Genomic DNA, 26,107 nt, shown 5'->3' with positions numbered 1-26,107 from the left:
GCAAAGTTAGAGCCATAAGTAACACCCATAAACTAGATCACGATCATGATTCACCTGTGCATGCATACACATTTAATTTAGACATGGAAACAGATGGACAGATGCATCAACATACCCCTGATCCTCATTGTTCCTCATCTAATGTGCAGCAAGTGGCCAGGTGTCAAATGTAACTGATTACACTATGTAACACAATTTTTGTTCCTGGGTAGTAAGTGTTATTTCCTAATTGCTTATGCCTCAAAAGTATAGAAAATGGCTATTATTCCCCACAAACTTTGCTTTTGTGACCAGGACAGTGATCGTTCAAAATATCACTATTTCCAATGGGAAAACTGGCAAATGTGTGTCTTTTCGTTCACATAAAGTCAGAAAAAAACAACATATGAGTCCAAATTAACATGTATTTATACTAAAGTAATACAAAAATGACTAAAAAGATTTAGAAGTGAGTGGTTTTTCGAGATTCACATTATACTTGTAAATAGTATATACGATTATACTCGTAAAACAGTTTGTGGGGAATAATAGCCATTTTCTATAATTTTGAGGCATAAGCAATTAGGAAATAACACTTACTACCCAGGAACAAAAAAAATAAAAATAATTTGTTACACGGTGTTATCAATTGATCCTGGCCACATGCCTTTAAAAAGGGGTTGGAAATCCAGTCCCTTGTTCTGTGCTGTTCTGAGCTGTGTTTACAAGCTGAAAGCCTTACGACTGTGTGTGTAACCACGGTGAGTGAACCAAGACCAAGGACTACTGCATGTTTAACCAGGATCCTTGGCACAAAAGTATTAGTTTGTGCAGGGAGAAGGTTCCTGGAGCAGAGCTCAACCACTGTTGGGTCAACTTTTGTTTCTTAATTGTTTTTGTACAGTGTTTTGCCTTGCCTTTTTGTATTCTGAATTTATGTACATCTGTATATATATATATATATATATATATATATATATATATATATATATATATATATATATATATATATATATCCTTATGCTCTAGGGTTTACCATTGCTGGTACCCTAGTGGAGGCCACCAACCACTGCAACTGCCTGTTTGTAAATAAAACCTTGACATCTGAGCAGCGTTTGCAACATCAAACCCTCTGCGTCTCTCTCGTCTCTCTGCAGATACCCACACAGTAACAGAACACCCCTGTTACAGGTCCTCATTCCAACAACTGAAATGCATACACTCTGATCGTGCCAGTCCTTCTAGCCATCTGTCTATCTGCCTGTCACATTCTACATTCTAATCAATCAATCCTTTATTAACCAGGTATTTACTCCTAGCCTGCTGTAGATGTGTCAGATTTAATATGATCAAATTGATTTGATATAAATATCACCCTGTGCATGTGTGTGCACTGGTTCTAGTGTTTAATTCAGGGGAGAAATTGACAGTAGAAATTAAGTTCTGCTAATTTCCACCCCCCTGTCGTAATCAAAGTTAACTGTGGCAGGCTCTCACTTAAGGCCAGTTGCACAGACAGTGTTATCCATATTGCAGAAATATCTTTTTCAACATAATCACAGCTCCAGCATTGCTGCAGGAGCAAGCATGATCTGGATGCATCATGATGCTGATGAAATTATCTTTCTCCTGGCAAACGCTCCTGAATAAAAGTTGAGAAATCTCTTCCCTACATGATTGATGACACAGTTTAAATACAAACATCAAGACAATAAGCAAATGTAAAATAATACGTTTTATTTTTTTGTTAAATCACAACTCAGTTCATCCATGCTTACATAAAATTGTACTATGCGTAAGGTATAATGGCATTGCTTTTTAAAGTTGTATATTTCCCTTTGTTTGTCTGAAATAATCATTGAAGTCCATGAAACAAACCTATAGAGGTGAGCCATGTAGTCCATGGCTGACCTCTACAGAAAACAATGGGAGAGCAGAGCCTGTCACTAATTCACAGTTCAGTATGCCACTATTTTTTGATGTGTAACTAAGGAAGACTTTAAACTGTTTGTAGTCTGAAACTTCTTTTGGAGTTTGTGGTAATTTTGCAGTCCACATATCAGATACAGCTAATATTAGAACAAAGAAAAGTAGCACCTCCTGTTTGGAACTGACAGCTTGATGTCTGCAGTTCCATTGCCCGTCTCTCTCGGGGGGGTCACTGAACCTGAATCTGACAAGTACACCAATTCAGCTTTTTCTGTTCTGTAACTGGCACTTTTGCATGCAAACAGAATTTGCATTGCTCAACAGCTTTTTTTTTTTTTTTTTATTTCTCCTCTGATATTTTCATTTATTAATTTATTTTCTGGTGCAGCGCAGACAGGGAGATGCCTGAACTAAAGGTCAAGAGAGTTTTTGATGCAAATAAGAATTAAAATTCAAAGCAATGCAGGTTTCTGTTGAAAACAAGAGCAGCGTGCTGACAGGGCATTGCCAATCTACACAGTGTATGCGTGGAGATACATCACTTAGGTTTTAAAGACAACATGTTCAAGTATAAAAAGTAACAAGTATGTTAATAACAGTCCTGCCACGACTGTCAATTCAAAATTAGAGCCATCAGTATGATGAGCAATGTGATGACCATGTTGTGTTTTAACAGTATGTACAGAATAGCTCTTGTTTACTGAAAAATTTCCTGAAGGATTGTGGTATTTGAGACTGGGACGGCATTAGGTAAGGGAATTAGGTGTTTAGCATCAAAGTATATTGAAATGTTTTAGTGTGTGGAATAACTTCTTGTGTTTCCAAGATGCAGTACATGTAAACATGTGAATGTGCCATACAGACGGATGCATGTACAGGTGGAAAGACACCTAAATACAGTATATTGTATCCCTATTCCCAATAACTAAATAATGATACAGTATGCGGCAGGGCTGCGGCTCTGCATCTGTGACTAGTATGTTTTTGTATTGTGTTTGTTTCTCTTTCACTGTTTTGTAAATAGTTTAAAAACATTACAAAAGGAGCCTTACACTGCTCAGAGACACAGGGCCCTGGCAGAGTCTCTCAGTGCTGGGGATGCTGCTCAAAGACACAGGCCTCCCGTGTCTCAGTGCTGGGGATGCTGCTCAGAGACACAGGGCTCCAGTGTCCCAGTGTTAGAGATGCTGCTCAGAGAGACAGGGCTCCAGTGTCTTTAGATGCTGCTCATCAGCAAGGTCAAACTGGTCTAAACCTGTTCTCCAAGTTAGACAGTAGTCACCATATTCTTTTTCATATATTGCTTTAAACATTTGTTATCTAGTAAAACCATGAAAATATCAGTTTTATGTACAATAACAACAGCACTGTCGTACCATGTGTTATTTTCTATTTTTTTTTAAAAAGACAAAACAGTTCTAAATTTCTGTGCACAGACGTGTGATGTATGATACTGCTGTGCCATTGAATGTATAAATTTAAATAGGGAATGCACAAGTTATTTGTCAAGTGAGCAATGACAAAGTGTTACTAGCTTAGAGGAAACACTAAATGGCCTAGACCCTGAGGTGAAAGTCAAGCAGGCAAAGGTTTTGTGCCTTCATCAGTGTATAATATTGTAAACACAGGTGCACTTATCTTATGTGCCCACCACAAACTTACTGCTAAACACTTGTATGATGTTAAAAGACAAGCCAATCCAAATGCTAATCTGTCAAGCACAATGGTATTTCGTATCTACTGTACTAACCTTTATTTTATTTGTCTTTCTAATTTCAGCATGTGAGCCTGGCTTTTACAAGCCCTCTGCCAGAGACCATCTCTGTGGTAAATGTCCCCTTCACAGCTACTCTGAAATGAGGGCAGCATTTTTTTGTCAGTGTGACACCAACTACTACCGCGCTGCACCAGACCCACCGTCCGCACCGTGCACCAGTGAGTATAACGGATGTTTCGACAGGAGCAGAGGGAGGGATGAAAGAATATCACAAGCAGCTAGCAGGGTTTCATAAAGCAAAGAAACATACTGGGCACCTAGACAGGCTTTCTCTTCAAATTGTTTGTCCTCTGGTATTACACAGCATCTGTACTGTAAAAATAAGCATGCTCATTAGCGATAGGAGCCAGTCCGGTTAAAGTGTGCAGTTGTGTAGTGGTAAAATGGCAAGTCAGACACAAATGAATGACTCGGATACCTCTGGCAGCAGAGCCGTGTTAGCATTCTACAGTACAAAACAGATTTAAACATTATGAGATCCATTTCTTGAAGCATCGGACACACAGAGAGTTGGTAAAGCGTATTTATTTCCCGCCTGTTTTCTTCCAGCCTGCTGCACTATGTGAAAGGGTAGTCCAGCACAACAAACACTTTATTAGAGGGACTGGGTGTGCACTAAATGGGCCAGCTGTAGCCGTTAATCTAGTTTGCAAGCATTTAAATGACTTTATAGTTTCACTGTTATTAATTGCATTCATGATAGTATTTTGTTCCAGTTGAATTATTTCATAGTTCTTGTTGATAAACAATCATGTCCAGCCACTGCTGTCAATTAGAAATCAGGGCTATCCATATGACAAAAAAGTGGATGACCCAGATTAATATCAACATCGTGTACAGAACAGTATTGAATAAGATTTGGGAATTAATAGTTTAATGAGAATTGGGTAGTTGGTATTTTGGTATTTAAGAGCTACATTTCATATTGTGGCAAAGTATTTTAAGTGTTCTACAAGTGTTAAGTCAATGTCCTATTGTAAGTGACTCTGCATATAATGAACAGTTCACACCCTACCTCTGTAAAGCGTTTTGTGATGGTGGTCCACTATGAAAGGCGCTATATAAAAATAAAGATATTATTATATTATGTAATAGACAGACGGATGCACAGACAAAGAGACACCACTACATTTTCCCACAATCGGATACCCTGAATAACTTATCCTAAGAGTGTTAATACCAATTTGCATTACAATTTAATAAGCTGTCTTCAAGATATACTGTATGGAAAAATGTAAGTGGGACCACCGCCACTATATCCCTGTCACCAAAGACTTCAGGGTGGTGAGTGACACAAAAATCTAGCAGCTACAATGGAATATTAGAAAGCCACCTTTATGAACCAGGGTAGACATTAGATAAGGGACTAACTGCATGCAGTCCAAGGTGTACCCTGCCTGTCAGTGGTTTCTGACACTGTGTCATATCCCTGTCAGGACCTCCTTCGGCACCGGTCAATGTGATTTCTGCAGTAAACGGAACCTCGGTCAGCTTGGAGTGGAGCAAGCCTTTGGACATGGGTGGACGCACTGATATCCACTACAATGTGATCTGCCAGAAGTGCGCTTGGGATTCGGGGCCGTGTGAGGCCTGTGGCAGCAGCGGCAGGCCGGGGGGCAGCCAGGCTGTCCGCTTCGTCCCCCAGGCAATGGGCCTGAGCCAGCCCTGGGTGACGGTGCTCAACTTGGTAGCGCATATGAACTACACCTTCCGCATTGAGGCAGTGAATGCAGTGTCTCACCTCAGCCCACGGCCACGGCAGTCCACTGCCGTGAACGTCACCACAAACCAGGCAGGTAGGGGAACAAAACTTGATTCAAATGGGTAACTGATGATGCTTCCTTTAAAAAGCAAAGTCCAGGGAAGTTATGCCTGAGTTAGTCTCCACCTAGAATATCGTGTTCAGTTTTGGTCACCTCATTACTATTATTACATTATTGTACTTTAGAAGGTCCAAAGAAGAGCAAAAAGGACTGAGTGGCGTGAGCTATGAAGACAGGTTAAAATAGTTAATCTCTTCAGCCTAGTAAAAAGAAGGGGAAGTGGAAACTTCATTAACAAAATCCAAAATGGTGTTGATAAAGGTAACCCAAGTCACTCATTTAGCACAGGGGCTAGAATAAGAGGGAAGAAATTACGTTTGCAGTGATTCACCGGTTATACCGTCACAGCGATGCAGTTCATTTGTATCATTTGTGAAATCGATTACCGTGATATTGCAGGTCAGTGGCCGTATAGTGTTAGTAAGTCCAAGATATGTAACATCATATAACAAGCCACACTTGGAAACCTTCCTTACTTGTCAGTTAAACATTGTGAAAGGCTTGTGGTTGAGTCTAGTTCCCATCAGAGGAAAGGACCTTTGTGTGTCATGTGACATGTAGGACATGCCCCAGGGGAGTGACGACAATGTGGTCCCAACCGAGGGACTCACTGCTGTGATACACGCCACCCATTTATGTTTATGCTGACTTCAAGTGGACTAAAATGCGGACTAGAAAAAACTGCAAATCTGCACTAACTTAATCCCGATTGCAGCATACCAAACAAATAAATATATAAAGGGATGCCTGTACAAAATGAAAAACACATTTTTATTACATCAGTGGGATTCATGCAAACATATTTAAGTAAAAATAAATCGAATTTCGTTTTCAATATGGGTGATTCTTGTCCATGTCTTTATGTGCACATTTCAAACTGGCGACATTGCTCTATAAGCGCAGAAAAATTTTGTGATAATGGACAATTAGTGGTGTATAGTTAAAGCACATTAACTGAAATGTAATTACGGTAAAATGAAAACGGTATCAAAGGTACATGCATATATATATATATATATATATATATATATATATATATATATATATATATATATATATATATATATATGAGGTGCTTATATATTATAAACCATGGGGGATGAGGACATGAGGAAAGGATATCACGAGTGTGGGGCTCCTGATATAAAACACGTATAAAAAGGGAACAGTACAGAAAGACAAGGGGGTGTAGAGGCTCGGAGGAAGTTTGTTGTATACCGACCTAAAGATACTTACCAAAGCAACTTGTTTCATCTTCAACCTCCAAGTGAAGGGACAGAGAAGATTGTGTTTGAAAGTAAATCTTTAAGTCTGCTTGGTATTCCTAGTGTGTGGAGTCAAACGCTAAGAGACAGAAGAAACATCAGTGGATCCAACTGGAACAGAGTGAAGCATTTCCTATCTTTGGATCACTAAACAACTGAATTAAAATGGTGTCAATTTCAAATACATCGCGTTGGAGTGATTCTGGAATGCAGAGAACAACACAACTAGTGTGAGTAGAACGATCTTTGATCATTTTAGTTATTTAAAAATATACTGTGTATAACAAAAGATGCAGGTGTACTTACCGTGGCTTCACCTTCGTGGAACAAAGACTAAGAAATGTATGGACTGTGTTACTCAGACTCAGCAACACTGGACTTCCTGCTGCACATGTAAACAATCGGGCCTATTGTTTGTTTTAAGCTGTATGGAGCAGCGCATTGCCTGGGTTTAGTTTGTGTTTGCAAAAGGCCTTATTACTTGTATTTAATTTAAGATACATTGTACTCTGCTTACATTCAGAGCAGTATTATACTTTTATATCTATATTGTGTTGAAAGGCTGACTAACAGACTGCATAACTCCCTGCAATAAAAGGGACATGGCCGATAGAAATAACTGCACCAACTCTGAAGAATAAAACCATGGTTTATTTAAGCAGAAATGTGTTCTGCCAACAATTGCATTGGTAGCAAGCCCATTGTGGTCACGACTGTACAAGGGATATCAACGAAGGGACGTTTGTCTGGGGACAAACAAACAGATAGTGAGGAAACATATTAAAGTGAAATATCGCCCGAGACCATAACCTGTTATACTTACCCAGTCTTGTGAAGGGCTTCCAATGCTCGATTCCTGAAGGAACAGTGTCCACCCTGTGAACTTAATGTGACGGCACCAGACGATCTACCTGTGGAAGGAAAAACAAAGCAACAGAGTTACCAGGACTTCAAGGGGAATACAACAAACAGCCCTATCAACCCTGAGGTCTTGTGAACCATACCATGCACGCAGATACTGGACTTTAGCCAGATGTAGTAATTTTTACTACAGAATACTACACCATGCAGTATATAAAAGAAAGTGGCAGAATTAGCTAGGGGCAAAAGAAAAAGTGAAGTTACAGCCCAGAGGACAGGATTTCTTTTGTTTATTATTTCAAATAAAAATGTACCTTTTGATTCACAGTAATTCTGCTGTTCCTTCTCACACACACACACACACACACATTATATATTTTTTTGTAACCGGCCGGCACTCATGGTCGTTTGTTACCCCTTTAAGAATGGACACAGAAATGGATTTTAAAATGCTTGAGCTGTTTGTTTTTTTTTGTTTTTTTTTTAAATTTTTTTATATACACAATAACAAAAATTAAACAAACAAAAATAAACATCTAGCTCCTTCGGAGCTCTTACTAAACATTTTATGCAGGTCCCTGACTAGCTCGCAGGATGGTGAAGTTTACCTGGCATAAAAACAAACACAGTTATTTCCAGGTGCAGGGGATGATTAAAAATAATTAAACAAAACGTGCATATGCACATATTTTATGCAGGGAGGATATTAACCCCCTCCCTGCTGTGTTACTATCTATCTATCTATCTATCTATCTATCTATCTATCTATCTATCTATCTATCTATCTATCTATCTATCTATCTATAATTACCTAATTGTGCAATACTTTATTCTTATGAATCTGACTGCCTGAATGTGTTGGATATAAGAAATGCATGGAGAAAATGTAGCTGTCTCATCCTTCACAGTTCTGAGTTAATCCACTTGGACAGGATTATCACAAATCTGATTTGGTACGCTGCTGCAATCGGGATCTTGTTTCGACTGATTTAGCAGGTGATCCACCTGTGATGATTAACTGCCTGTACACTGCAATCGGGATTAGAAGGTGGACTAACTTTAGTCTGATCATGTGGACTAAACCTGAAAACAAAGACTCCAGTACCAGAGACAAATGCATGTTTTCCCATTTACTTTCCATCTCAGCTGTTATTTGTGCTATTTATATAATGTATACAACACAAAAACATTAATCTCAAGATAAACTATAATAAGAAACCTTTATTAAAGCCACATAAAAATGACAAAAAAAGTATAAACTTTTTACTTTAGAAACAACACACAGGGCAATCTGCATGTACTTTATCAAACACCCAAACCAAATTCAACCAGCTGCTATTTTCAGTTACTAAATAAATAAATAAAACAAAGCGTCCAAGTATAACTTTATGGCACGAGGAGAGTGCGTGCGCATGGCCAATGCACAATCCCGAAATCGATGCAAAATCATCCCAGCATCCACCATTTCAAAACATTCACATACCTCAAAATAACTTTATCTGCAATACATTGTCCCCAACATTTAAGCATGTTTGTGTGGTTTCATGTCCAAAAGAGCTCCACAATAAAATTTCGCCACAAATCACAACATGACCACCCTAGCATTATCAGGAGCATAGGATGGAAGGTGAATGAGACCGCGTGATAAGTTTGATACAGACGGAGCTGAAACGAAATACTATGTATTAAGATTGAGACATGAGAGTAGAAATGCAGCATTTGGAAAGACTGACTTGCAGAGTATGAATGTTACATGTGATCCTGTTGTGCGTGTGATCACTCTCGAATTTGGCGACCCCATAACACACAGATGCATTCCTGACGGCTCATTGGATATCACAGAGCTGTCTCGATGAACTACAGCTGAAACAATTCCAGGAGTTACTTTTTTGAACAAGCGAGGTGTCACAGACTATTCCTATTGGGATATTTTCCTACCAAGTCATGGAAATGGTGTACGATTGGAGAAGCCGAATCCGTAATGCAAAGGCAAGAGACAAGCAACCACACGAGATATATGGTTTGATGATTACGTATTTGATTAAACAGGCTGATTCTCCTTTCAGAAATACAGCCCATTTTCCAATTAATGGCATACAGTATCTGGCTCTTCAATATTAAGAATAAAACAAACTACACGCATCTTGTAAAAAAGAAGAGGAATCAGAGGAATATATATATATATATATATATATATATATATATATATATATATATATATATATATATATATATATATATATATAAATAATATATATATATATATAGTAAAAGATCCACTAGCTAGGCATGCTTGCACCACTGCTTTCCCCTTTAAGCAACCGGCACAGACTCAACACTTTTGCAAGTAAGTGTGTTTTATTTACAATATTTACATCAATGATCAGTTTCTCTCAAAGTTCTCGCCCTGTACGGGTCACTGATTAACTCACTTCTTCAACCCTCTCTAAGCTACTTCAAGTCCTGGAGATCGAAGCACAGTCCAAGGGTTCTCCAAGGAAGTGAGTTAGTCCGCGGGTAGGACAGAACAGCTCTCTTTTCCATATAGCAGTCTCGAGTCACAGGTAAATGCAGGATGGTCTCCCTCTGCTGGAAGAGACTTGTAACACAGGTAAGTACAGAACAGGCTCCCTCTGCTGGAAGAGACCTGTAACACAGGCAAGTATAGAACAGGCTCCCTCTGCTGGAAGAGACCTGTAACACAGGTAAGTATAGAACAGGCTGCCTCTGCTGGAAGAGACCTGTAACACAGGCAAGTATCAGGACAGGCGCCCTCTGCTTGAGTTGTCCTGGAAAACTGGTGTATGCAGCATATATCTGCCTTGCAGACCAACTCCAGGATTGTAGTGACAATGTCCTGAATGTCCCAAGAATAAACAAAGATAGCACAAGTTATATCCAGGCTGTGGAGATGGAACTCCGGCAGCCAACTCCCCATCGTCCAGAGATGCACTTGTATTCCTTCAAGCTTCCGCGTCTTATGTCTGTATTTCTTATAAACAATGTCTGTACTTCCAGTCTCAAGTCTATTCTTTCGGATTATTATTTAATGTCTCTACAAAACGAAAATAACCAATACCGCTCCGGGTTATAATCACAGAAACTTGTACCGCTGTGATGTCAGCATATTCCAGCACAACGTTGAACACCGCAGACTTTATTTTAAACTGATACGGAGTATTACTCCTCTATTAATACTCCGTTAAAAAGGAAATAAATAAACTTTCACAATTAAAACAAAAGACTACCTCAATAAGAGGAAAAATCGCGTTTTCATAAAACTAAATACTGACGGTATTTTTAACATAACCCGATATAGCTTTTACCTTACGATGTTTTCTCACAACACTGAAGTTATCACGCTACCTTCTTGTAGAAATCAACAGCCCGTGTTTTCTCCCAACCAACCTCCTTTATGGCTCTGCCTTGCTTCCTTTTAAACCCAGAAACCCCACTTGATTAATTGGCACCAGGCTTTCTGGGTTGTGTAATTTCTCCCAAAGCACCGCCATTCCTAAAGGCGCCACTACCCTTTCCTCACTCTATATATATATATATATATATATATATATATATATATATATATATATATATATACTATACTGTTATTGTTGACATAAATAAAACTGTTCATATCTTTAAAATGATCCAAAATAAAAATATCAATTCTAGGTCCAGATGATCATTTATCGGGATAATACTGGGGTGTGGTTATTTTCTTTTCAGCCTGTATCGTGATGTGAAAATCTTGTATCGCTGCAACCCTAGCAAACATGGAAGCCGAGTAAAACTAAAACAGAAGGTAGGAGGCATATTTTTAAACCTGCATGGAATAACCTACCAGGTGAATTACTGCAGTAGGATCTAAAACACAAAAATAATAATACAAATAAAAAATTGTGATTCAGTCACATGCTGGGCAAATGCTGTGCTAGGAGGCCAATAATGGGCAATAGTGTTTAGCTGTTGACTGCTGAGTGACATCAGGGGGCAGTAGTGTTTAGCCGTTGACTACGAGAGTAACGATTGATTGGGTTTTGGACAATAGCACAAACTGCGACACTGTATTAGCCAATGGGCTACTGGCTAGAGATGCAGAGTATTTCCACTATAGTCTGGATCCCTTTTGTAACTTGTACTTCATTGTACTGTTACACTACATTAAAAATGTACTTTTATACCAACATGTGGGGATGTTTAATATCTGATTCTGTGTGTTTTGCATGTGCCTCTATTTCTGTTCTTTCCTAGATCTTTATTTGCCATACTTACTAATATTCAAAAACTGGTATTATATAGTAGTAATTGTACCCAGGAAGCAATACTATTTCCCAAAACATTATTTTTTGTTCATATAGTATTATTTCATAGGACGTTACAGAGAAATCCTGCTGGTACACACATTTATTATGTATTTCCTATCACAGTCAATAAAGGATTCATAGCTTTACTGGTACTATAGAAGTCATATTGCAAAATAATACAAAATCGAATAAAATAATATATCCAGTCTGTAAAATGCCTGCATAGATAAGCTTAACACAATAGTATATTACTATTTTTGCGTAGCTGCAGGGTCTATGTTTTCTTAACAAGTTTAGTATTCATGCTTAAAGAACTTCACAATATCAATGTAGAATTATTTGGCAGCTGATACAGGTGCCTGATATTGCAGTAACATTGCAAATGCATCTGTGCAATGTTCAGGTCTCAGGCTCTCTTATTGCCTGAGAGGGTCAACGAGGAGCTCATGCAGTGACCGTGTACGCAGAGCAGGGTCAAAGAGGGTTATTTGTGTTTAGAGTTTTTTAACCCTAGAAAAGAGATCGCACTTGCAATAACAGAGCAGTTCAACCCAGTGTCTGTGATTCAAATATAGTTCCATTTGAACACGCATCTCATTTACAATTACATTAAAAAAGTAAATCCTGTTAATTAGAAACCTTTGACCCATCAATCAGGAAGCTTTGATGCAGGGCAGTGCCATACAGTAGCTACCCCCAGAACATTCTCACAGACTATCTAGCTTTAAAAAAATAAAAATAAAACGGAGGGAAGGCAAAACACTAAAAACAACACAAATCACAGTTTGCCAGTTTGTAATCATAATAAAACCCTGATTATCAGGCATTGTCTTGGTATTGACCTTGCCTCTTACCTTCTAGATGTTGTGCACCAGATGCTAGTCAGGGTTTTATATTGTGAATGACTTCATATTAATTCTGTAGCGAATATGTCATTTCATATTTCATTCTAGTTGAATTACTAACACTTAGTATACAGTGTAACCAAATGAATCTTTCTGTAATCTTAGTGTAGTTTTCTCAACTATTCAGCTATCTGCACACTATTGTATGTCATTTTTGAAATTACCGTAACACAAAAGAATGCAAAAATATGTCATGTAATACTGTCTTGTTGCTAATGCTGAATCATTTGGCTTCTTTGAGATCAATCAGCTGCAAGGAACCGAATGAGCACTGATGGATCGATTAGCCTCCTATTGTTCGTATATCATGATCTCATGTTCTTAAGTGACGTGTGTCAGGGTTTTACCTCATAACGAACTTTAGTTTAAAAACCACAAAATAGGTTTTATAAAAAAGGGAAAGGAATATATTTTAACAAGGCAGACTGGTTGGTTGTATTCAACAGCACATCAGTATTCCCCAGTCATGCAAAAGCAGCACAGCAGCTCTCCCCACTCAGATAAGAACAGCACAGCAGCACTCCCCAGTCAGTCAACAACAGCACAGCAGCACTCCCCACTGAGACAAGAAGTCAAGGAAAATGTGCCAGCATAAGTACAATGCTAACTTAGTTAAATGTAATGATTGATGTGATTGAATGGGAAACCACATACACACTGTGTTTGGGTGCATTTGCTTTCTTCAGAATGAGTAAACAACAACTGGCCTTTCAAATGAAACTGCTCTTGCAGAAATCAATGTGTCTGCAGTACTATGTTTGTAGAAGAAGTTTCTCATGTAATCAGAGCCCGAGCAAACCAGTATCAAAAGAGTTAAAATACTCCACTGCATGTTATCAATAAAGCAGCCCAGCTGAGGTGCAAGCAAATCAAAGGTCACTCCACAGCAGGAACTTGTTAAACACAATGCATTGATTTGGTTCATGTTTTATCATGATATTCCTGACCTATTGCTTCTTTTGGAAATCTTCAAACTGTTCTCTAATGAAGGAAAGAAGAGCTTAAACTAAGAACCAAGCTGCTATGGTCAGCATTTCACCAACCAAAGCCAGGCAGAGACACCAGGCTCCACGTTACACAGCACAAAGTAGCAGTAATTCTGAGTTGGGGAGGGCATGCAGTAAATCTGCTAACTCTTTGTTTTGCAGCTCCCTCCCAGGTTATTGTGATACGGCAGGAGAACACAAGCCAGAATAGCGTCACCTTACTGTGGCATGAACCCGACCAGCCTAATGGAGTTATCCTGGAGTATGAGGTCAAATATTTTGAAAAGGTAGGTTTGTTCTGCAATTATTAGTTATTCGAGTGATCAAGAAATACTTAATAATGGAAGTGATTTTATTGATTTGCATTGGTTTTATTATACAATCATTTTAATTTGAACCCACTTGGCAGAGGAGTGATTGCTTAGCCATGTGGACGAGGCAATCAGAACCCCCCTATAAGAATAAGTAAGCCAAGGGGCAGCCAACAGTGGAGATGGGGAAGGGGAGGCTATTGCCAGTTCTCGTTATTATTTATTGTTGTCAAGTGACATTGGATTACAATAATAAAGCATCAATTCACCAGTACTTTGTTGTCTGTCATTGTATCAAACCCTGCATCACCTTTACACCTGTGTACTATCTGCCACTTTACCACAATGATATAATCCTAATCCGAGCCCTAACACTAAACCTAACCCTATCCCTAACCCTAAACACGTTTCTGATACAGTTGCAAAAAGATTTACACTTTAAGTACATTGTAACTGTACACATTGTAATGTGCTTATGTGTATGCACACATGCATTTACTAAGTACCCACTTTGCAAATACACAGTAATTAGACTCTTCGCTAATTCACAGTGAGGCCACGCGGACAATAAAATGTTTTCCTGTATAAGGACTTGTAACAGGGAGAGATCTGTGCTGGCTTTGCTGGCGTGTTCACGGGCTGCAGGAAGAGGGCGGCAGTCGTCCAACAACCGCCTGTGAGTCATGGCAGTGACACGGGGAGGTGGGAAAGTGGGTGTGTGGACTTTCCCCCTCTCTGAATGGCTGAGAGGCGCGTCTTGGGAGATTGTTAGCCCTATAAATTAACACTCTGTTGTTTCTTCAGATCTGCCCTTTTAAACGCGCAGAGTGCGCGGAAACGCTGGTCCACGACTGAACGGAACGGAGGTTCAGAGTGAGACAGTGAGGGGGGGGAACCCTTGGGAAGATCCCTGAATAAGGATAGCCGAGCAGGCTAGGTAGCCGGTAGTGTAGGATGGTGATCCGGGTCACACAGGCAGCGGCGACCGAGATATTGCTGCAGAGTGCAGCACCTTTTCTTTGTAGTTTTGTTACTGTTTTATTTTTCCTGTTTCTTTGTGCCTTCAATTTTTGCAATATTGTTTTGAAGCACCTGCGAGTGCACCTGAACTGTTTACCGTTGCTTGGTATTCCCGTGGTTCTGTTTACCATAGTTGGTAAGCAGACCACGGACCAACAGCGCCCTCTGCGGGCTAAAGAAACCCAACGCGCCCCTGAAATAAAACTGGGCATCTGTGTGGTGTTTTCAATTACACCTGTCTGTCTCCTGGTCAGTGAATTACCCACACCCCTTCCACAGGACTCTTAACTAATTCACTGTTTTTTATATTTTATGTTTTTCTAATGTGTAAGTCCGATAATAGAGAGGCATCACTGGACTGTAATTCCATTTGGCACACCCCTACTCGTTAAGTTTTCTCTCTCTTTGACGATGTATTTGTGGTAGCAAAATAAACAGTTCTAAGCAACTAATAAAAACTAGAAGGTAATCTAAACTATGTTAAATGGCTGTTGTTGGTGGTTGTTGGGTAAAAATTGCTCCTCTGTTGAATACCATTTTGCCACTCAAAATAATGCAGTTTCATTGCTGGAGAGTGACATGGAGTGCTATGGATGGCTTTTGCTTCTATATGGTTGTACACCATTGTTTTTAGGAGCTGTTCAGTAAAAGCTGCAGTGTAAATAAGGTTACATTAGCATCTGTGAAGCACAGTGGCAGGTTTTATAGGGTTCCCTATGGAAGATTAACACTATCGCCTTAAAGTATGAGAGGGATAGCAGTGATTGAAGGTCACCCTCACTCACAGGGAGCAGGTCATTGACAGAGCAGTGTCTCCAGCATCATTACCTAGTGCAGCTACTCTATATACTCTTCCTGAATACCTGCTGTAACACAGAAACATGGAATAATCAAGAAGCAGCGCCTGGTTACCATGGAAATATTAGCAAGCACAAGCTGAACGGGAGTACATTTTAAATGTGGGACATTTTTTTTATTTCGTTTTTCATAGAAATGACATTGATCATGATCACACTAATTAAATATCAAACACAAATTACATTTAATTGCTTTAAAACACAACAAAAAATACAGCAAGTCATACCGGTATGTTTATTTGTAAAACAACGCAATGATGTGTAAAATTGAATGGGGAAAGCATCTTTGGGTATGACCCGTGGCATCAATATCTGTAATATAAACACACTAAAATCTGTGTGAGCTACAAAGAGCACATAACTAAATATTTAATTCATGTAAATAATTAATTGTTGGTTTCCTGTAAACTCTCTGCAATTCTGACTTACAGACCACTTTGGTTGACAAAGCATGACAAAGTGTAGCTTCCTCGATACCTCTCTTTAACAAAGGACACTTAGAGGAAGTCCAAGACAAATTGCATTCATTTGCATTGTGATGAACCCTTTCTGACACATGTAGTGTGAAGGTCAGTAGATAGAAGCCAGATAGATAAGTATGGTGAAAGCTAAGTAACATCCACTGTCTGTATGCCCCATATCAATGTGACCAAATGATTTTACTCATACCATGAACCACAAAACTAGGGTACGTGATCACAGCATAATTTAATTGTAGGGTAATATTGCCACCTGTGAAAAAGCATAGAAACGTTGTCCATCAACTCGAGTTCTGGGAGAATTCAGTCCAATTCGAGTGCACTCGAGTCAGCTTGAGTTGGCTGTGAATGTCAACGAGGTATCAGTGTAATTCAGACCTTTCGTTATTTGTTTTATTTTTATTTAATCCACACCAAATTTCGAGTTCTTGCAATTTCCCTGCTGCTCCGCCTTGCAAGCAGATGGACTTTCAGTTCCATTAGCTCACGTCATTGCAATGGCCAGTGTAACTTAAACAAATGGCACTAGCGGATTCAAGAATACTAATTTTTGACTATATTAAGGCATTCTGTGCAAATGTATGAATACACTAGTTCATTTTCTTAATCCACTGGAGCCATGTTTTAATATGTTAGACGATTGTGTCAATTATAAAAGGAGTACGTGGTTGCAAACTGGGACTTGTTTAACGTTTTGTGAAAAATGTTGGGACACCGGGGCAGTTGATGGGGACAGTACCGGTCAAACCAGGACATCTGGTTACCCTAGTCAAACTGAATGCTCTTTGTAATGTACAGTGGCATGCAGGATTGCACTAATTACCACAATAGCATAAATGTACATTTTACAGAAAACGGAACTTGGTTACCTGTGATGAGAAAATGCTACAGAGGTAAAAAGTATTTTCTGTAATGATAAAATCTCAGATTACTTTTCATGTTGCCATTACCTCAGAGCAAATATGTAAATTTGAAAATGAAGAACAAGCTTGATATGACAACGAATCTGCAATCTTTTCCCCCTTCCAGGATAAGGAACAACAGAGCTATTCTACATTGAAGTCAAAAAGCAGAAGTGCACGGGTGTCAGGCCTGAAGCCTGGGACTCACTACGTCTTCCAGGTCAGAGCACGCACCTCAGCTGGCTGCGGCCGGTTCAGCCAGACCATGGAGGTGGAGACTGGGAAAGCAGGTTGGTAAAAAAACAAACAAAACAACAGCAACACCAGTAATTAGTTGTGTATTGTAACTGTAACTCTAGTAACTGACCTGTAATCCGCAGTCCACTGCAGTAGCACTTACCACACCCACTGTGGTTCCATGGGAATATTCAATAAGACCCACAGTATTGGTAAACAAAATCTGTGGCTCTTCTGAGGCTGACATCTTTCGATGTATACGCATCTCTTTGTAGATTATGCACTAACAGCCACAGCTGACAAGGCTACTTTTGAAATCTGTAAAGGTTTAAGGGTTTAATCTGTAACTTGATATAAAAATCCTAAACGGCATTGTATTTTTTAATAAACGTTAAACCCAAGATGTCATATACGGGGTCTTGCATTTATTCTCATTTATTATGTATTGATTTTTATTGTATCTTGTTGCAGTTTTAACCACTGTTAATAAATACTGTACAGAAATATATACATAAGTATAACTATTAAATCAAGTACAATTTTTCATTAAAAAACATGTATGACATTTTAACCCTCTGCATACACAACATTTTTTAACTTTAATCTACTAAACATGGGTTTACAGCCTTGATTTTTATATTGCATTGCAGTGGAATCCAGGCCGTTTATTATAAGCCTACAAGCACCCACTCTGTATTAAGAGTCTCTACGTACACACACAGGCTAAATGCGGTTGTGATTTCACCTTTTGCTGTTAATACGGTTTGTATTCACACACAGTTCGGTTACAAAGGGCACTGACAACCGTACTAGTTAATCCTGTTCAGAGCAAGTATCGAATGCAGTTATTCAGTTTGGTTAGTTAATGCACACTAACTGTGTGTGTGCATTACAACCACACTAACACAATCACAGTGCGCAAGTTATGATGCCATTGTTTATCAGACATGTCTGTGTGATAAACATTCATATATATATATATATATATATATATATATATATATATATATATATATATATATATATAGGTGCCTGATGAGCCAAGTTGATTTTGTAATATTGATGAATAGTAAATTCATAACAAAAATACTGCTCAGAGTTATCATTGTGATCGTAGCATAGCACCATACCTTTAAAGCCTATTGCACTTAAAATACACATCTCTTATGAAAATAATTTTAAAAAGTTACATTGACACCTTTTAAAATGAGATCTCCAGACATACAAGACTGTAATTAGTATTTGATTCGGAAGTGCTATGATTGACGACTGCACAAGTCACTACAAACAAGACAAACTGTAGAACACCCACAAAATCGTACAGGTTTACAATTTTAGATAACTCAATTCATTGCTCATCAGTTAAAGTCACATACATTTGATGAATTGTGAAAAAAAAAGATATTAAAAAGAACTTTAAGGGCCAATCTCAGTACATGGTACCCGTACAGACCGGAGTGTCCTTGTTTACTGATCTCAAATCAATCTCAGTACATGGTACCCATACAGACGGGTGTGTCCTTGTTTACTGATCTCAAATCAATCTCGGTACATGGTATCCGTACAGACGGGCGTGTCCTTGTTTACTGAGCTCAAATCAATCTCAGTACATGGTACCCGTACAGACGGGCGTGTCCTTGTTGGAACGCATACCGCAAAATAACACCACACCAGTAATGTAAAGTTAATGTAAAGAAGTACAATTTCTTGAGTTAGAAAACATTTTCAGCATCATACATTGTATTACAAAAACATAAAAATGTATATATTGTTCTACTTAATGAATGACAAACCACTTAACTTTTTATATCAAATTATTGGCAAATTTCAGTTGAAATGATAGCAACAGAAACATATTTTTCTAATATAAAACAGAAAAAAATATCATATTGATTTGGTACATTTTGACCTTTGAAATATTGCTACCTAATCTAATATTGTAGACCTGCTGTAATTTAAAATGCGACAGTGTGGGATCCTGGATGTGTAAATGTGCTAAATATAGGAATTGACCACCTGTTTCTAAGCAACGAAGGTTGGCAAACTATCCTTGACTCCAAAATTGCTAGAAAGCCTGTTGCTAACTTGCTTTGATGGAAATATTATAATATTAAGAGGACATTGGGCCTGCATTTAGGGAAAGTGGAAGCAGATTCTAACGCCACTAATATTTATGACTGACCAAGTCCAGGTTTGAAAAACACACTGGCTAAACAGCTCTTTCATACACACAGCAGGTTCAATGGAACCATTGCGGATGCCTTGGTGATGCTCCTGCTGGGAATAATAAAATGTACAGTAATTTATGCATTGTTTATTTCTCATCTGTGTCTAATAGAACCAGAGCATTTAACCATATGTTACATTGAGTCCTGCACACATGACTAGCGCACTCCAGCTGGGTAAAAAGATGAAATGATTTCCATATACTTGGGTGAAATGGTATCTTTGATATTTTACTGGCAAAGCATCACACAATATTTAATTTTCAAATTCATTGTAATGTCTGCTTTGCTTATTTTTTGTTGTTGTTGTAGTTATTATGGAATCCTTATAGATTGGCATACCAAATTACTGATACTAGTTAGAAATCTCTGACCAGAAATAGAGTATCTACATCTGTGACAGGGTAGCCCTGTGGGGACGTCAGGCCAGCAGCAGGAAGAAAAACAAACAAGCAAGTACTGTTGTGCAGAGGCCCTGTGGCGCTGTTTATTAAAACAAAAAGAAAATATTTTAACAAAAAAACACTGCTCACAGAGCAAAATTAAACAGGTATACAAAAACAAAATCACGAACACAAAATGCTGTGATCAGGCTGGGCAGTAGCCTTCACTGATCGTACTTATTTTTCTTTTTTTATTCTTACATTCCTCTCTCGCTCGCTCCTCCGAGAACCCACCCAGAGCGCCGAAAGCTGCAGAGAGATGGTCACCTTCTGCACGAGATTTTTTTAATGTGGATGGGGCTTCCCAATAACAAAACATGTGGCTACGGCATCATATATATTTTTAAATAAATACAAGAACAAAACAAGACAGATGCAAAATAATACACACTAAACACAGGGGTGGATGGGGTACCCCGTTCTAAAATAATAATAATACAAAAACAAAAACACCACATTTGATGGCAGGGCTTTGCCCCGCCCCCTTTTCATGTGCAGGGCTTCTTTCCTGCTGCCCTGCTACAACATCCCTTTTTTTAAAGTAACAACTAAATGGCTTTGTTTCGAACTTGTAACACAAGCTTTATGATAGACAGAATCACATTTTATTTTACCAATAAAGAGTAAAACACTGACAGTGCTACAAGGCTCTGTTATAGCTCTGTCACCAGAGCTACGGTAACGGTATTCCACTTTCTCTGTATCTCTGAGGTGGTATGCTTGTTAGACAATCCATTGAGTCCATTAATGATGCTCTGGACTCAGTGTTCTGGACGTTGTGTTTAAGAAACCCTTTCAGAGGCATGGCTTCTCCTGAATTCAGATAGGAATGAAAACACATCCCTTGCAGTGAGCCTTGACAGCCTTTCAATACATGGCTTGAGACAGGTTGGGCATTACAGTGTTCAATAAAACAAGCATGGACACACAGTGATTGGCATGTTATTCAGCCGTATGTATGTATTCCAGGGATTGTTCTAATGAAGATATTACATGGAGTATTGTTTTAGCTGCCAAGAGTTCCATGGTTATATCCATGCTTGTTCCTTTTCAATATTTATTTTTCAAGGGCTCACAAAATGCTATAATATAAATGCTATATTTTAGAGTAAAATATTTATTTTTGAGCCAACTGCAGCACGATACGTGCATGGCACAGATTTCCAAGCTAAGGAAAATCACAGAGATTGTTGGCTTTGGATATCTGTGTCCTACGGCCTCAGTGCTGTTGGCTACCTTCTGTATAATTAACAGGTTTCGTGGTGTTTCAGTACAGAACCCCAATCAGATACGGGGTACCTTGTCTTTTTTTTCCAGATTTAACGTAAATCTTGTATTTTTTTCCCAGATTTAAGTTAAATCTCCCAGATTTCTAAATGTTGTGAAAATAATTTTTTTTTTTTAAATGTGTGCATTCAGATATAATTTCTAAATCTATTTACAAGATTTAACATTTAGCTAAATATTTAACTAAATATAAAATCTCTTAACAAGATTTAACATTTATCTAAGTATTTAACTGGCCATCTAAATCTGGAGTTTGTATGCAAATGAGCTACAGCCACTCTGTGCTTTTACGCGATTTGATTGGCTCTTGTAATGCTAAAATTTGCATATTTCCCGATTTAGTATTACAAGAGCCAATCAAATCATGGTTGCAAGCATCTGTTAAGAGATTTAAGATGTAGTTAAATATTTAACAAAATGTTAAATCTTGTAACTAGATTTATTTGTTTTTTTTTTTTTTTTTTTTTTTTTTTTTTTTTTTTTTTTTTTTTTTTTTTTTTTTTTTTTTTTTTTGTTTTTTTTTTTTTTTTTTTTTTAAATTATATCTGAATGTACACATTTAAAAAATTTTTAATTTATTTTCATAACATTTATAAATCTGGGGTAAAATAGAAGATTCAAGTTAAATCTGGGAAAAAGTTAAAATATTGCAAATATTAAAAAATATTAAAATATTCTTTTTTTTTTTTTCTTTTTTTTACACATGGCACCCCATAGTCATGTATATACTCTAAAAGGTGGCTGTTTTATTATTATATTGTGTATTATATTGTTTATATATATATTGTGAGCTCCTGAAAAATAAACGTCGAACAGGAGCAGCCTGGCTACATCTTCTATCTTCTGTATTGTTAATAAAGCTTGATGTGTGGCTGGTGTTGCACATTTTCCATGAAGAGACTCTCCTGCAAGATGAGGAGCGGAGGTAACTGCCCTGGTTCACTTGCAGAAACCTCTCTAATTGTAATGTTAGGCGAGGTTCTTTACTTTATGAAGGTCGCTTCATTTAGCTCTGCAATTACAATTCAAACTGCATAAAACAGCAGCCTATTCTGTACAACACAGGGCTTATATTGTATATAAAAGATGCATTCATGTATTTGAGATTTTTAAAAATGACATAAGCGCTGCTTGTAGTGCTTGCCAGCTTTTTCTGGATTGATACAAAAAAATTAAAGTTAAACTAAAAATAATTTGTCGGTTTGCATATGAGGACCATTCATTTTTGGTCTGCATTGAGATCACTGAAATAATAACGAGGTAGATCAACCATTAAACATAGAACTGCAATACCAATACAAGACTAGTGGAGAGCAGGAAACAGCAGACTTGCTCAGATGTCGTTCTTTAATGTTTTGATTTTGATTTTTAAATACTGAACATAAACCAAACACATTTGTTCCAGTGACAGATAGCACCAACAACACAAGTAACCGTTTATTTATTTTAAAGGCACCATAGTTCCAACACAATTGAATGTTTGTATTTATCATTTGTTTTGCACTGCTCTGGAAGGCACATGCAGAATTTCTCACTTGAAAAATATTTGTTGAATATTAGCATTTCATAAGGGATGTGATAACAGTGAGCACATGATAAAGATGTTAAACTGATGACAAGAAATAACGAGTTATATTTTTGGTGAAGTAATTTAAAGTTTTAATCTCTGCTCTTTCTTGCACTGCTAGAGCGGCCAGACTTCACGGTTTAGCCGGGACTGTCCCGGTTTTCCATCAAAGGTCCCGCTGTCCTGACATTTTGCTTAAAATCTTTATAAAGTCCGGATTTTCAGCCACTTCGCGCTTTTGCTTTATGGCACATGCAGTGAAATCAAGAACATTATTATTTATGAAGTGATTAACACAGGCATACGTGCTCATTCCTCAGGGCGCCATGTGTTTTCATTTAGTCTATGTTAAAAATTAATCTACAATTGTGTGTAATATGGTCATTTTGTAGCTGTTCAGTGCTGGGGGATTTAGCCCAGACAGAGCAGCGAGAGGCTGAAAGCATCTGAATCCACCAGGTTAAACACACCAGCAACGTCAATAAATAGAGCCTTATGCAGTCCGTAGAGAAAAAAAGAAAAATTCCAAAACCTACATTTATTTTTAATGATTTAATCTAGTATATTATTATTATTATTATTTATTATTATTATTATTATTATTATTATTATTATTATTATTATTATTACTGCAATATAGTTATGTGTTATACCTATGAATTGATTAGATCAGTATACCACATGTGTGGACTGACTGAAATTAGCTAGCTGCTTAAAAAAAAAAAAAAAAAAAAAAAAAAAAAAGATAATACTAAGAGTGAGAAGATGGCTATTTAAATAACCATTAAAATAGGCTATATTTAAATTACTTAGTCTTATCAGTTATTTAACAATGTGTCCTGGTTTTGAGATTTTAAAGTTTGGTCACCCTATGCACAGCTCTGTGTAAACGGTCTGCATCTCCCAAGTGCAAAAAAGCATTTCTTGTGCTGTGGTTTCTAGGATATTAAGACAATGCATGCTGGTAGTATTATGGGATGCCATGCCTGCTTGCTTTAGGATCACAAAGTCCATTAAAATATCATTGAAGTCTAACGTTCCTGTTGTTTTTTTATTATTATATTGAATTTCTTGCAGCTAATAAATAAAGGTGCTAATTGAATCAGTGCAAGCTCTTCACAGGCTTACAATGGACTGATTGAATTATTTTTGATCAAAAAAAAAAGATTTGTGCCTTTGTAAATGCTGTTTTTTTTTTTTTTTTTTTTTTTTGATTGATTTTAGTTCCTCTTAGACATAACACCATGACGATTATCTGGATTTGCCTGACACTGGTTACAGGACTGGTGATGTTTCTAGCAATTGTTATCTGCCGGAAAAGGTAAGCAAATACATTAGACTGCTGGTACTGTAAGTTTGCACTGTTAGTGACGCCTTTACAATACACTGTGGCTGCTAATACTCTACAGTATGGAGGGCAATGGCTAAGTCTTCAAATACCCCAAATCAACCAGGCTTTGTTTCAACCAGGAACTGAATGTTGAAACCTGCACTGTAGTCCACTTCACTAAGACAACACATATGGCCTGTTTCTTGTGGGATTTTTACATTTCTGATAATAATAATAATAATAATAATAATAATAATAATAAAATATAATAATAATAATAATAAATAAAGATTTGGAGCTGTAGCATTGGCTCCCAATCATCCACTAATAAGTCTTCTTATTTAAACCCCAGGGTATACTTTATAAACAGTTCACATAGTAGAAGAATAACAAAGTGTATTAAAGCACAGGGAAAGCATGTAAATGCATAGTATAACCATAGAAAAACTGCACAATGAAACTGATCTTCAGCTTCAGTAAAGAACCATGCATTAGAATCAGTATGACCTACCTAAGGTAAGTTATTGTCGTCACTCATAACTAGTGATCAGGCACTGACCATGCTCTGCAGGATAGTGTGTGTGGAAGGTCGTTTGTATCCAGTGCATGCGGTATCACAGTTAGGAGAGCTTAAAATCAAGTTGTGTAAACTACAAGTCACAATTAGCATGAGTGTAAGTTAGACCAGTGGTGCGCGAAGTGGGGGGTGCCGAGAGTCAGTAAGGGAAGCGCGTTTATGACTAGAGGCAGCTCTGTAAAAATTTAAACTTTTTTTTTTTTTTTAAAGGATAGAACATATTAAATAAATTCATAAATGACAGGTAATCACTCTAGGACTTGTAGAACTGGACAAATTATGTTTAGAGTGGCAAGTGTCAATGAAACTGAATTGAACAGAGATGAAACAGGAAAAACAGTGTTTTTCCCAGAGATATTGGCTCTCAGAGTGTAACAGCAGCTCTGCAGCATACAGTGCCAAATCAAACACTTCAATGTTACACAGATTTATTTGTTAGAAATGCTAGCTAAATGTTGACTCGTCAAGTGTAAAACAAGGATTTAATTTAGCTGATTTATTTGTTGGAAACACAGATTTAACATGTCAGCTAACAGTTGACTCCAAAGTTTTTAAAAAAAGAATTATAGACTGATTTTAAATGTTACATTTTCGACACGTGTTTTTAGCATTTATACATTGTATTTGAAGGTATCATTTTGAAAACGTGTAAGAATGTGTTTATTACCATTTATGTATTTAGGTAAATCTGGACTTTTTTTGGTGGTTTTTATTTATATTAAATCAGGAAAACAAGCACCTGTTAAAATATAGTGTTAAAGTATAGAGGCCAAACAAAATGTATGCTAAGGTGTTGATAACACTTTGGTAAATTCCAGTGAGCACCAATTCTTATTCAATAAGGCTATTGAAGATTTCTGTACCAGTTTGTTTACAAAGTGAAACCGTTTGAATTGGATACTTGTATTGTTAATTGTTTTTATTAGTAAGTAAACACTTTAACAACTTATTTTTATATATCTCATGTTCCATATCTCATCTCATGTTTATACATCTCGTGTATACATATTCATCAGTCAACCTGTCTCTCAAAATGTGTTTTG

General features: G+C 37.5%; 1 protein-coding gene across 1 annotated transcript in view; it reads left to right on the top strand.

Moving 5' to 3' along the window:
• Window positions 1-26,107, top strand: part of LOC121329351 (ephrin type-A receptor 8-like) — a 160,756-nt gene that overhangs the window by 107,218 nt on the left and 27,431 nt on the right. Inside the window, exons 4-8 of the mRNA XM_041274920.1 lie at window positions 3,688-3,843; window positions 5,122-5,481; window positions 13,992-14,116; window positions 17,526-17,688; window positions 24,382-24,478. Of these exons, the coding sequence (XP_041130854.1) occupies window positions 3,688-3,843; window positions 5,122-5,481; window positions 13,992-14,116; window positions 17,526-17,688; window positions 24,382-24,478 (901 nt within the window). The remainder of the gene's footprint in view (window positions 1-3,687; window positions 3,844-5,121; window positions 5,482-13,991; window positions 14,117-17,525; window positions 17,689-24,381; window positions 24,479-26,107) is intronic.

Source organism: Polyodon spathula, chromosome 16, assembly GCF_017654505.1.
Source record: "Polyodon spathula isolate WHYD16114869_AA chromosome 16, ASM1765450v1, whole genome shotgun sequence".
Taxonomy (NCBI): Eukaryota; Metazoa; Chordata; class Actinopteri; order Acipenseriformes; family Polyodontidae; genus Polyodon; species Polyodon spathula.
Note: the sequence above shows the minus strand (reverse complement) of the source record. Positions and strands in the feature narration are given on the sequence as shown.